Raw genomic sequence first — 14,261 nt, 5'->3', positions numbered from 1 at the left:
TTATTAAAATAAAAGAAAATGTGGGTAAATGCTGCCATCTGTGCTGTCCCTACTCCCCATACACACACACAGGCACACACACACACAGACACACATAAACACACACACACACACACACACACACGCATAACAAATCAGGTCCCAGACTAGATGCAGGAGTTGAAACTGCTTTAAAAACACTCTAAGGACTTAACTACAAACCCACACTCCCCATGCTTCTGGGGCTTAAGATCTTTGAGCTCATTCTTCAGCATCTCTCCTCGGGAAAGTGGGGTGGGCTGCTCCATGAGGTGGAGGTGAAGACCCCTGAGTCTGCCCTGTGGAGGGGGAGGCCCCCTAAGCCTAGAGTCCTGCTGCGGGGCTCTGTGCCAGGAGCCCCCGTGAGCCATGGCCTCGAAAGGGCAGCGGTGATTTTTTTTCACATAAATATATCGCACTTAAATGAGTTTAGACAGCATGACATCAGAGAGTAATTAAATTGGTTTGGGTTGGAATTCCGTTTCCAATTCCTGAGTTCAGGTTTGTAAAAGATTTTTCTGAGCACCTGCAGGCCTGTGAGTGTGTGTGTGTGTGTGTGTGTGTGTGTGTGTGTGAAGTATTTTCACTGGAAAGGATTCAAAACTAGGGGGAAAAAAAAACTGGAGCACACAGGCAGCATTACGCCATTCTTCCTTCTTGGAAAAATCCCTCAGCCTTATACAAGCCTCCTTCAAGCCCTCAGTCAGTTGTGCAGGAGAAAGGGGGCGGTCGGCTTTCTCCTTTCAAGAACGGGTTATTTTCAGCTGCTGACTGGAGACGGTGCACGTCTGGATACGAGAGCATTTCCACTATGGGACTGGATACAAACACACACCCGGCAGACTTCAAGAGTCTCAGACTGAGGAGAAAGCCTTTCCTTCTGCTGCTACTGCTGCTGCCGCTGCTTTTGAAAGTCCACTCCTTTCATGGTTTTTCCTGCCAAACCAGAGGCACCTTCGCTGCTGCCGCTGTTCTCTTTGGTGTCATTCAGCGGCTGGCCAGAGGATGAGACTCCCCAAACTCCTCACTTTCTTTCTTTGGTACCTGGCTTGGCTGGACCTGGAATTCATCTGCACTGTGTTGGGTGCCCCTGACTTGGGCCAGAGACCCCAGGGGACCAGGCCAGGATTGGCCAAAGCAGAAGCCAAGGAGAGGCCCCCCCTGGCCCGGAACGTCTTCAGGCCAGGGGGTCACAGCTATGGTGGGGGGGCCACCAATGCCAATGCCAGGGCAAAGGGAGGCACCGGGCAGACAGGAGGCCTGACACAGCCCAGGAAGGATGAACCCAAAAAGCTGCCCCCCAGACCGGGCGGCCCTGAACCCAAGCCAGGACACCCTCCCCAAACAAGGCAGGCTACAGCCCGGACTGTGACCCCAAAAGGACAGCTTCCCGGAGGCAAGGCACCCCCAAAAGCAGGATCTGTCCCCAGCTCCTTCCTGCTGAAGAAGGCCAGGGAGCCCGGGCCCCCACGAGAGCCCAAGGAGCCGTTTCGCCCACCCCCCATCACACCCCACGAGTACATGCTCTCGCTGTACAGGACGCTGTCCGATGCTGACAGAAAGGGAGGCAACAGCAGCGTGAAGTTGGAGGCTGGCCTGGCCAACACCATCACCAGCTTTATTGACAAAGGGCAAGGTGAGGGGGCGGGGTGGCAGGGGCACGGCTCAGAGGGAGGGGCATCTGCATGAATGGAGGGGCTTTCAAAGCCCTGGCACTGCCCTGGTGGGAGACACTGTGTGCATCTGGCCCGGGGTGGGTGTCTGGGGACACTGACACATATCTCACACATAGCAGATCCTAGGCTGCCCACACATCAGGGCTGGAGGGCACCTAGGAAGCACCAGGTCCAACGCCTGCAAGGTGCAGAGTGGGTACTAAAGCCTAGAGAGGAGACAAGACCTGCCAGTTCGTGGCAGAGTTGGAGACCAGATTCCGAGACTTGATTACTCAGTTGTGCATCTGTACCTGCTGGGCTGGCCGAACTTTCCAAGCTCCAGAGGTTTGTAGGCGGTCTCAGACGGCAGAGAAAGAAATGAATCTTGAGGTCCCCATGCTTCTGCAACTTTGCCCTCAGGCAAGGGGATAGAGGAGGCAAGAGAGGTGCACACAGTAAATGGGGCATCTTGGAGTCATGGAATGATGTTCAGATACATGGGGAGGGAGCAGACCCAGGGCCTAACTCGCAGTATGACCTTGGGAAAGCTCCTTCTCACTTGGGGTCTCCGTTTTCCCATCTGTACACCTATATGGGGTTGGACAGGGTGGTTTCTGAGAGCCCTTCCAACATGAAAACTTTAGGTCCTGTCCTGAACATGCCTCATTCTCCTCATTAACTCCAGAGACTACCTGCTCCCCTCTGTCTCTCTCTGCCCACCTAATGTTACTGTTGCAGCTTTTCCTCTCCACTTGCTGTGTGATCTAAGCAAGTCCCTCCCCCTCTCAGGGCCTCAGTTTCTTCCTAGTGTGAAGAGGGAGGTGGGCTGTTGGTCGCTCAAGTTGCCTGCAGCTCATTTGCTCTGGTCCTAGGCTGGCAGGGTGGGGGAGGGGTCAGAGGGTGGGAGAGGCTCCTCATTAGAGCTGGCCTGGAGGGGGCTGCCAGAGGGCGGGGGAGGCACAGAGGCAGCAGGTCTGGCTGAGGTGGGGGAGGTGGTCTGGCTGCCTGCCCAGCCAGGGAAAGCTGTGACCCCTTGGGGGCTCATAAAATAAGTCCGTGTGCCCCCCAGCACTAAGGGAGCTTGGAGAGGGGGAGATGGGGAGTTTAAAGGCCTAATTAGTCACCTTCTAGAGCACTATATGAAAGCTCCCCAATGGCAAATTGCTATTTAGGAAGGAGGGCATGCTGATTCGGAGATACTACTGAGCTTCTCACATACACATACATAGCCTTATGTTTATACACACATGCTGAATCACACATGTACATGCATGCTGACACACACACACGTGCTGAATCACACACGCACACACATGCCGAATCACACACATATGCATGTACACACACACCTTCTTACATACACACACAAGATCAATCATGCATATACATATATATATGTGCTCTTCAAATAGTCGCACAAGCCCAATCATTTATACATATAATGCGTCATTAACGTATACTCTTTCATATTCACACATGAACCCAATCACACACATGCATACAACAGTAACACACGCACATGCTCAGGAGAGTAAGACACATAGGCAACAAAATCCTTGCACTGGGAAGCCAGGAAAATTGGTCAGTGTGGACCAGCTTTGTCATTAACTTGCTGTGTGACCTTAGTCAAGTCACTCCCCATCTCTGTGCCTCATCTGCATAACAAGAGCACCAAGGTCTCCTTTAAGGGATGGTGGAAGCAGCTGAGAATTTGAGCAAGTCATCTAACTTCTCTGAACCTTGGGATTCTCCTCTGGAAAAGCGTGTTTTTTTTTGTTTTTTTTGTTTTTTTTTTAGCCAGGGTCTTTCTCTGTTGCCCAGGCTGGAGTGCAATAGCGAATTCACGGCTCACTGAAGCCTTGACCTCCCTGGGGTCAATCAATCCTCCCACCTCAGCCTCCTGAGTAGCTGGGACTACATGTGCACACCACCATGCCTGGTTAATTTTTGTATTTTTTGTAGAGACAGAGTGTCACCATGTTGTGCAGGCTGGTTTCGAACTCCGGAGCTCAAGCAATCCACCCACCTCAGCCTCCCAAAGTGCTGGGATTATAGGTGTGAGCCACTGTGCCCAGTCAACAGGAGTAATTTTAATGCTCACTCCACCTATCTCACAAATGAGACATCACGTTAGCTCATGGCTGGGAGAGAGATAGGTAGAAGGCAGTTACAAAGCTGATAAATCTCTGATAACACGTATATCATGACACAAACACCAGAATCACGCAAATCATCCCCAGCCACATCTACAGGTGAACACCCCTACTTGGTCGGCTATGTAGGAAGTGCTCTCATTTTCAAAAAGGCTCTCAGTGGTTTGGCTCTTGGCTTCTGTCAGAATGGGGCAGAGGTGAAAGAAAGCTCTCTGGACGGGGAGAGAGCTGGGGCCTTCCCCCGCAGCCTCGAAGTGACTGGCTCCCTTGGTGAGGTTGCAAGGAATGACTTCTGGGTGTTCTCTCTAGATGACCGAGGTCCCGTGGTCAGGAAGCAGAGGTACGTGTTTGACATTAGTGCCCTGGAGAAGGATGGGCTGCTGGGGGCCGAGCTGCGGATCTTGCGGAAGAAGCCCTCGGACACGGCCAAGCCAGCGGCCCCCGGAGGCGGGCGGGCTGCCCAGCTGAAGCTGTCCAGCTGCCCCAGTGGCCGGCAGCCGGCCGCCTTGCTGGATGTGCGCTCCGTGCCAGGCCTGGAGGGATCTGGCTGGGAGGTGTTCGACATCTGGAAGCTCTTCCGAAACTTTAAGAACTCGGCCCAGCTGTGCCTGGAGCTGGAGGCCTGGGAACGGGGCCGGGCCGTGGACCTCCGTGGCCTGGGCTTCGACCGTGCCGCCCGGCAGGTCCACGAGAAGGCCCTGTTCCTGGTGTTTGGCCGCACCAAGAAACGGGACCTGTTCTTTAATGAGATTAAGGCCCGCTCTGGCCAGGACGATAAGACCGTGTATGAGTACCTGTTCAGCCAGCGGCGAAAACGGCGGGCCCCACTGGCCACTCGCCAGGGCAAGCGACCCAGCAAGAACCTTAAGGCTCGCTGCAGTCGGAAGGCACTGCATGTCAACTTCAAGGACATGGGCTGGGACGACTGGATCATCGCACCCCTTGAGTACGAGGCTTTCCACTGCGAGGGGCTGTGCGAGTTCCCATTGCGCTCCCACCTGGAGCCCACGAATCATGCAGTCATCCAGACCCTGATGAACTCCATGGACCCCGAGTCCACACCACCCACCTGCTGTGTGCCCACGCGGCTGAGTCCCATCAGCATCCTCTTCATTGACTCTGCCAACAACGTGGTGTATAAGCAGTATGAGGACATGGTCGTGGAGTCGTGTGGCTGCAGGTAGCAGCACTGGCCCTCTGTCTTCCTGGGTGGCACATCCCAAGAGCCCCTTCCTGCACTCCTGGAATCACAGAGGGGTCAGGAAGCTATGGCAGGAGCATCTACACAGCTTGCGTGAAAGGGGATTCCAATAAGCTTGCTCGCTCTCTGAGTGTGACTTGGGCTAAAGGCCCCCTTTTATCCACAAGTTCCCCTGGCTGAGGATTGCTGCCCGTCTGCTGATGTGACCAGTGGCAGGCACAGGTCCAGGGAGACAGACTCTGAATGGGACTGAGTCCCAGGAGACAGTGCTTTCCGATGAGACTCAGCCCACCATTTCTCCTCACCTGGGCCTTCTCAGCCTCTGGACTCTCCTAAGCACCTCTCAGAAGAGCCACAGGTGCCACTGCCTCCTCAAATCACATTTGTGCCTGGTGACTTCCTGTCCCTGGGACAGATGAGAAGCTGACTGGGCAAGAGTGGGAGAGAAAAGGAGAGGGCTTGGATAGAGTTGAGGAGTGTGAGGCTGTTAGACTGTTAGATTTAAATGTATATTGATGAGATAAAAAGCAAAACTGTGCCTAAAACTGTGGCAAATTTCTTGTTTACTCCAGGGGACCCAGTGACCCCTTGAAGAATTACTGACCCGGGGCAGGGAGGTGGGTTGCTTCATGTATAAACTCAGTTTTCAGAGCCCTATCCCCACCCCCACTCCTGGAAACTGAAGCACAATGGGACAGAGAGTACAGCTAAGCAGGGCCAGTGCTCACCTCTAACCCCATTCCTGTTCCTTCCAAAGGCCCCTGGGTCCCGAGCTCTATTTGCTCCATTGGGGCCTGGCAGCAGAATTGTATTTTCTTCTTGAGATTCCTTAGTCAAGTTTGTTGTCTCCAAAATAGATCCCTAAAAGGGAGGGAAATTGGGGATTTCGTTTCTTCTAAAATCATTCCTACATCATCTACCAATATCTGCCTGCCCTGCTACCCCCATACTCACAGAATTACCTGGGCACCATTGAAAGAGTCCTTTATTTCTCCCCTGGAGAATCTGGACTGCCAAGGCTCTCTTTCTCCCTGTTGGGGCATCTCCTCTCGCCACTGACCACTGTTCCTCACATGACCATGTCTGTGGCCCTGTTGCCCTCCAGCTTGACACCCTCACTACTCCTCACTGCTCACCCATCAGCCCCCAGCTCCAGAAACAGAATCGGAGTCCCCTGCCTTTATATTACACATTATATAAATACATAATTATACATCAGATAAATAAACTCCCCACTAACCTCAGACAGACAAATGCCAGGCACACCCTGACAATGTTTCCTGCTTGGGGCTTGGCCCAGAGTAAATGCTCACTTCCTTTTCTCAGCTGGAATCTTTGGGGAGGCACAGGGCACAGACTTTTGGGAGGGGAACATAGCCCTCTGGTGGGGAGACAGGCATATGGGTGCCTTGGGCTGAGGACTCCAGTTCTACCTGGCAGAATAGACACAGGGAGAACCAGGAGCAGTCTAAGCCTCCACTTCCCACCCAGGGGGCTTCAACATTTCCCCTACCTCCCTCCAGCTGGGTCTTTGATTCCTGGGGCTCCTCACCAAAGCTGTTTCAACAGTAGGGATTCCTACCCAGCTATGGGCAGACCTTGTGCCCTTTCCCTCTAGGCCTGAAGCTTGGGCACAGTGCGGGGGCAGCCTACCTTTGAGCTGCCTCCTTGTTCTGGAGGCTATTACCTCTCTCTGAGGGGACAGACTGAGCCTGGAGCCTCCCCTCGCTGGCTGGGCTTCGTTGTGTTTGGCTAGTGGTGGGCCTGGCAGCTCTGGAAGTAAAGAAAGGAGCTGCCGTGGCAGACAGAGCTGTGGTGTGTGTGAGGGGAGAATGGGCCTGGAAGGGAGGTGCTGGGGAAGCCAAGGAGTGGGCTGGGGATCCAGGGAGAACAGTGTAGAAGCTAGAGGGCCAGAAACCCAAGGGCAGAGAGATGAGATGAAGGGGTCACAGGTGGGGCTGACTCCCACAGGTATTATTTCTTGGGCTGCGTGTCCCTGGTTTCTTGGAAAGTTCTGACCGAACTGGAGCTTCTCTCTGCCTTAGCCCGGTCAGAGAGGTTCATGTCATCTGAGCCACAATGCCCCTCCTACTGAAGGCCTGGGCTCCCAGTGGACTGTTTGGATTGACACGCTAGGAGTTTCCTCTACCACCACAACCTGCCCTAGTGCTCTCTTTCAGACTGTGGACCCTCCTGCCTTTTCCCACCCAGGCTCTGGGGATGTGATCAGGTCACCCATCCTAACCACAGGATCTGTTCAGCTGCCTCCTTGGAAAACACTCTGCCCCAGCCACCCACCTCCAACCGCAACCATAACAAGCTGCAAACTGGTACTGTTCATTCTTGCCCCAAAGGGTACAAGGCATCTATCATACTCGAGAGTTCACAAACACTCTCCACCCATGGTCACTTAGCTCTGAAGGCTGCACACTTTCAAAATTTCAGTTCTGTCACTTAGAGTTAGAGGCCTTGGGCAAGTAACTTAATTCCATGAACCTTGGTTTCCTCATTTGTAAAAAAAAAAAAAAAAAAAAAAAGAGGGTAAACAATATGCTTATTTCATGGTGCTAACTGCAAGGATATGAGAAGCACTCAACACAGGAGCAGGCACAGAGGTGGCACTCAGGATGTGTTAGCTGTTATCATTGCCATGCCTTGCATAGTGAAGCAGGTAAGGTAAGAACTCTCCACCCTCACTTTTTACAGATGCGGAAGCTGATATCCAAAGAGGCAGAGTGATAACTACAGCTTCCTGCAGGTCTGCATTCTTCTTCTTCTTCTTTTTTTTTTTTTAAAGACAGGGTCTTTCTTGCTTTGTTGCCCAGGCTGCAGTTCAGTGGAACAATCATAGCTCACCTCACTGCAGCTTTCACCTTGGCCTCCCAAGTACCAGGACCACAGGCGTGTGCCACCACATCTGGCTAACTTTTAAACTTTTTTTTTTTTTTAAGAGATGAGGTCTCACTATGTTATCCAGGCTGGTCTTGAACTCCTGGCCTCAAGCGATCCTTCTACCTTAGCCTCCCAAAGTGCTGGATTACAGGCATGAGCCACCGCACCTGGCCCTTAGTGTTCTTCTTTTTTTTTTTTTTTTTGAGACAGAGTGTCCGTCTGTCGCCTAGGCTGGAGTGCAGTGGCACAATGTCAGCTCACTCACTGCAACCTCCGCCTCCTGGGTTCAAGAGATTCTCCTGTCTCAGCCTCCCGAGTAGCTGGGACTACAGAAGAGTGCCACCATGCCAGGCTAATTTTTGTATTTTTAGTAGAGATGGGGTTTCATCATGTTCGCCAGGCTGCTCTTGAACTCCTGGCCTCAAGCAATCCTCCTACCTTGGTTTCCCAAAGTGCTGGGATTACAGGTATGAGCCACTGCGCTGGGCCCTCAGTGTTCTTTATACCATTCTTGCTGCTGCTCTCTGGGCCCTTGACTCCACTAACTGCAGTCCTGGCAAGCTGTTGAATCACCTCCCTGGGTCTTGGCTCCTTGGTCTTAAAAGTTTCTCCTTGGGGACACACAGCGCTGTTAGTTTCTTGCGAGAAATAGCTAAGCAGAGTTTAAGGCAGTGAAAATTGAGAGGCCCATGGGGGAGAAAAGAGAAGAGGCTTCCAGTGCTCTGTCCCCCATCTCATGGCCCCTCCACATCTCCCAGGGTCACAACAGGAGAACCTGCTTTTCTATTGCATGGAACATACAACCTCGGGAAACCCCTCAGACTTCTGACTCCGCAACTAGTTCTGACCTGAATACAGATGTAAGAAAGTATAGTGGGGAAGTGTTAGTCACACAGGCCTGGGAATCAGGCAGACCTGAGTTCTAGTCCTGGTTTTACCGCTCTCCAGCTGAGCTACTTTGGGGAAGTTCCTTAAGCTCTCTGAGCCTCAGTTTTCCTATCTGTAAAAGAAGGATAATATCAAATTTACTGGGCCTAGGATTCAGGAGAGGGAACATTCATTCATTTCACCAATCATGGATCCAGTCACTCATTCATTAATCAGTGACTATTTATTGAGAGTCAACTATGGGCCAGACGCTGTGCTGAGGATAATAATAACAATCACCGTTGTTAATGTTTATCAAGGACTTATTGCATGCCAAGTACTTGTGCTTTACAGGAATTCTCTTACCTTGCAACAATCCTGTCCTCAAAATCTGTGCATAAATGGAAGAAGACATAAAGATTCCAAAAGATGTTAGGATAAAATAGGCTGAATCAGAGGAGATAAAATAAAAGAGAGAAAACAGTGAAATTATCCATCTGAATTCATGAAACCAACTGCACAGGTACAGAATGTAAAAAAACATGATTTCACAGTTTCAGATGGGGAAGAAATGGTGCTGTAGGTGGCTACGAACTCAGTGGAGCTAGCTGGAGCTAGCTGAATATAATGCGGTGGCCTAAATGCTAATACAATTGTGGGCTTCATTAACAGACACGTAGCACAAACCCAAGGAAATTGTGGTTTCACTCTGTTCAGTGACCACAGTGAGAGGGGCAGAGGAGGACAGAATAGTAAGGGGCCTAGAAACAATGCCTTGTGAGATTCAGCTGAAGAAACTAGAGATACAGAGATAAAAAAAGAAAAGGAGGAAGAGGAAGAGCAGAGTGATGACAACTTAGAGCAAATGATCACAGCTTTCAAGACCGAAGGACTGGCCGGGCGTAGTGGCTCACATCTGTAATCCCAGCACTTTGGGAGGCCGAGGCAGGCAGATCATGAGGTCAGAAGTTTGAGTCCAGCCTGGCCAACACTCCCGTCTCTACTAAAAATACAAAAATTAGCCGGGCATGGTGGCATGCACCTTAGTCCCAGCTACTCGGGAAGCTGAGGCAGGAGAATAGCTTGAACCCAGGAGGCGGAGGTTGCAGTGAGCTGAGATCACACCACTGCACTCCAGCCTGGGTGACAGAGCAAGACTCCATGTTAAAAAAAAAAAAAAAAAAAAAAAAAAAGACTGAAGGACTACCATGGGTAAAAGAGAAGTGATTGGTTTGTGTGGCTCCAAAGCACAGATCTATAAAGAGAAGTAAAGGATAGCCCATTGCTGCTGTGTGTTCAGCAGCTCCTGGTGCCAGGCACTGAGCTAAATGCTTTTGTCCTGACTTCATTCATTCCTTACAACCATCCTGGGAGATATCTACTATAATCTCCATTGTACAGATGAGCTACTATGCTGTATTCCTCCTTAGGCAGAAGTCAGATGAATTTAAAGGAGAGCTTTTTAAGTCTAAAGATGGAAAAGGCAAAATACTAAGTTCTCCATGGCAAGAAGAGTTTAGGGGTGGGTGTGGTGGCTCACATCTGTAATCCCAGCACTTAGGGAGGCTGAGGTGGGAGGACTCCTTGAGAACAGGAGTTTGAGACCAACGTGGGAAATATAGGGAGACTCTGTCTCTAAAAGTTATTTAAAAATTAGTTGGGCATGGTGGTGTGTGCCTGTAGTCCCAGCTACTCAGGAGACTAAGGTGGGAGGATTGCTTGAGCCTGAGAGGTCGAGACTGTAGTGAGCTGAGATCACACCACTGCACTCCAGCCTGGGCTGGGCAACAGAGGGAGACCCTGTCTCAAAAAAATAAAAAATAGGCCAGGTGTGGTGGCTCACGCCTGTAATCCCAGCACTTTGGGAGGCCAAGGCAGGTGGATCACTTGAAGCCGGGAGTTCGAGACTAGCCTGGCCAACATGATGAAACCCCGTTTCTAACAAAAATAAAAAAAAATTAGCTGGATGGGGTGGCGCACACCTGTAATCCCAGCTACTTGGGAGGCTGAGGCAGGAGAATCGCTGAACCAAAGAGGTGGAGGTTGCAATGAGCTGAGATCATGCCACTGCACTCCAGCCTGGGTGACAGAGTAAGACTCCATCTTAAAAAAAATAAATAAATAAAAATAGAAAGCAAAAAATAAAAAAAGAGTTTAGATAACGACTTGGGAAACTGGAAAAGGGATTTGAGCTTGGTTTAGAGGAAGAGAAAGAGCAGTGCAAGAGAGGGAAGTTGACTAGATAAACACTAAAGATCCCTCCAATCCTGCACATTGAACATAGGTTTGAGCTATGGTGTCAGACAGCCTGAAATTAAACTCCAGCTATGCCTCATTCTTGCTGTGTGACCTTGTGCAAAGTCACCACAGCTATCTTTCCTCAAGTTTCCTCATATGTCAAATGGAGACAATAATAGTTCTTATATCATGGAGCTGTTGGGAAGGTTATATATAATGTTCATAAAAAGTCCTTTGAAGAATGTCTGGCCTATAAACTTTACCTGTATTTATTGATAATGGGGGAGTCAAGGCCTGCAAACATGACATATTAAATAATAACAAAAGAAGTAAAGAACATAGCCTAGCCGGGCGCAGTGGCTAACGCCTGTAATCCCAGCACTTTGGGAGGCTGAGGTGGGCGGATCACAAGGTCAGGAGATTGAGACCATCCTGGCTAACACGGTGAAACCCTGTCTCTACTAAAAATACAAAAAATTAGCCGGGCATGGTGGCAGGCGCGTGTAGTCCCAGCTAGTCAGGAGGCTGAGGCAAGAGAATGGCGTGAACCTGGGAGGCGGAGCTTGCAGTGAGCCGAGATTGCGCCACTGCACTCCAGCTTGGGCGACAGAGTGAGACTCCGTCTCAAAAAAAAAAAAAAAAGAATACAGCCTGGGCCAGGAGTTGTGGCTCACTCCTGTAATCCCAGCATTTTGGGAGGCCAAGGTGGATGGATCACATGAGGCCAGGAGTTCGAGACCAGCCTGGCCAATATGGCAAAACCCCATATCTACTAAAAACACAAAAATTAGCCAGGCGTGGTGGTGCACACCTGTAGTCCCAGCTACGTGGGAGGCTGAGGCATGAGGATCGCTTGAACCCGGGAGGCAGAGGTTGCAGAGAGCTGAGATCATGCCACTGCACTCCAGTCTGGGTGACAGAGTGAGACTCTGTCTCAAAAAAAAAAAAAGAATACAGCCTGTGCAACATACTGAGACCCTGTCTCTGAAATAGCTGGGCCTGGTGGTACACGCCTGTAGTCCCAGCTATCTGGGCAGCTGAGAAAGGAGGATCACTTGAGCCAGGAGTTTGAGGCTGCAGTGAGCCATGGTCATGCCACAGCACTCCAGGCTAGGCGACAGAGTGAGACCCTGTGTCTGAAAAAAGAAAAAAAAGTAAAGAAAGAAATAAAGAATTACGTGAGAAATACATAATAGTTTAACTCAGGTAAATAAGAGAAAGAAGATAATTAAATGTTCACATGACAAGTGAGTGGAACAATGGAGAAAATGGTAAGAAGGCTTCACGGAGGATAAGGGACTGAGCTGGGTCCTGAAGATTGAATGAAACTTGAGTGGAGTTTGTCTTGATCGATTTTCTGTTGCTGTAACAGAATGCCACAGAATGGTTAATCTGTGATGAACAGACATTTATTTAGCTCACAGTTCTGGAGGCTGGGAAATTAAAGAGTGTGGTGCTGGTATCCAGTGAGGGCCTTGTGCTGCTTTATCCCATGGGCAAAGGGCAGAAGGTGGAAGCGAACATGTGAAACAGAGAGAGGCATCCGGGGCTGGATTCGCTTTATAACAACCCACTCTTGGCTGGGCGCAGTGGCTTACGCCTGTAATCTCAACACTTTGGGAGGCCAAGGCAGGCGGATCACAAGGACAGGAGTTCAAGACCAGCCCTGATGGGGTTTAGTAGAAACCCTTTCTCTACTAAAAATACAAAAATTAGCCGGGTGTGGTGGTGCGCACCTGTAATCCCAGCTACTCAGGAGGCTGAGGCAAGATAATCACTTGAACCCGGGAGGCGGAGGTTGCAGTAAGCCAAGATCATGCCACTGCACTCCAGCCTGGGCGACAGAGTGAGACTCCGTCTCAAAACAAAACAAAACAAAAACCCACTCATAATAACTAACCTGCTTCTGTGATGACAACATTAATCAATTCCCAGTGACTCAGCTCTCATGACCCAATCGCGTTCTTATTAGGGCCCACCTCCCAACGCTATGGTATTGGGGATTAAGTTTCCAACACATGAACTTTTGGAGGACACACTCAAAATACTCAAGCCATAGCAGGGTTGGAGGAAGACATGTTCAGCGTAGGGACTATATGAGCAAATGAATAACATGAGTTTGCAAGGTGCAGAGGACATATCTTCCCATCCTTAAAATCATATCATGTTGATGATTGGTTCCACTGACTCTGTGAAGGATGGCTTCAGCTGGGAGCTGCCAAGTCCCTTAGGTTTGCGCACTTGAGGCTGTCCACTTGCCTTCTGAGAGGTGCTGACTTGGAGAACAGAGAAAACCCAACAGCCAGGGCCTCAAAGATTAGACATATTGCTTGAGAGTTGGTGAGGAAAGAAAACAGTAGTAAAAACTGGTACTAGGAACTCCATGATATATGTAATATATTTTGGATATATAATATATTTTACTATATGGTAATACTCATATAGTAAAAATGATCCTTGAAGATTCTTTTAACTCTCTCTTCTCTTAACAAGTTTAGTATGACCATTTTTCCTCTCCAATAGGAAAACAGTTTCTTTGATTAAGGCCTTGTAAGCAGCTGGCTTGCACGTAGGGGCCATGTTGTAAGAAACATTTATCCTTTTTTTTTTTTTTGAGATGTAGTTTTGCTCTTGTTGCCCAGGACGGAGTGCAGTGGTGTGATCTTGGCTCACTGCAACCTCTGCCTCCCAGGTTCAAGCAATTCTCTTGCTTCAGCCTCCTAAGTAGCTGAGATGACAGGCGCCCGCCATCATGCCCAGCTAATTTTCGTATTTTTAGTAGAGACGGGGTTTCACCACGTTGGCCAGGCTGGTCTCGAACTCCTGACCTCAGGTGATCCTCCTGCCTCAGCCTCCCAAAGTGCTGGGATTACAGGCGTGAGCCACCGCACCTGGCCAGAAACATTTATCTTTAAATAATAAAATCACATTCAGCCCAATGAGATGCATACTCTATGAAGGAAGGAACCAAGACCAGCCGTGGAAACAGCACAGATTCATGTTCTCATCTCAAGCACTGCTAGCTGATTCTTCTTCCTTTTCTTTTTTAAAAAAATTGTGGTAATAAACACATAACAAAATTTACCATCTTAGCCATTTTGAAGCGCATACTTTATACTGTTAACTATATTCACATTGCTGTGCAACAGATCTCTGGAACTTTTTTATTTTGCAAAACTGAAACTCTATACCCATTTGAGCAGCTTCCCATTTCCCTTTCCACCCAGCCCCTGGCAG

The 14,261-nt window shown here is 49.8% G+C and overlaps 1 protein-coding gene across 1 annotated transcript; it reads left to right on the top strand.

Annotated features, from left to right (window-relative positions):
• Positions 1-642: 642 nt before the first annotated feature.
• GDF5 (growth differentiation factor 5) lies at positions 643-5,572 on the top strand. The gene is made up of 2 exons (XM_055373393.2): positions 643-1,654; positions 4,136-5,572. The coding sequence occupies exons 1-2, from the start codon at positions 1,024-1,026 to the stop codon at positions 5,008-5,010; spliced, it is 1,506 nt and encodes a 501-aa protein (XP_055229368.2). The 5' UTR covers positions 643-1,023; the 3' UTR covers positions 5,011-5,572.
• The last annotated feature ends 8,689 nt before the right edge of the window (positions 5,573-14,261 follow it).

Source organism: Gorilla gorilla, chromosome 21, assembly GCF_029281585.2.
Source record: "Gorilla gorilla gorilla isolate KB3781 chromosome 21, NHGRI_mGorGor1-v2.1_pri, whole genome shotgun sequence".
Lineage (NCBI taxonomy): Eukaryota > Metazoa > Chordata > Mammalia > Primates > Hominidae > Gorilla > Gorilla gorilla.
Note: the sequence above shows the minus strand (reverse complement) of the source record. Positions and strands in the feature narration are given on the sequence as shown.

What these genes read in the sequence shown, in the direction of transcription:
- GDF5 (XM_055373393.2), top strand. Translation starts at nt 1,024, where the DNA reads ATGAGACTCCCCAAACTCCTCACTTTCTTTCTTTGGTACCTGGCTTGG. An exon ending in CTTTATTGACAAAGGGCAAG is followed by an intron (nt 1,655 to 4,135) that starts GTGAGGGGGCGG and finishes TGTTCTCTCTAG; the next exon opens with ATGACCGAGGTCCCGTGGTC.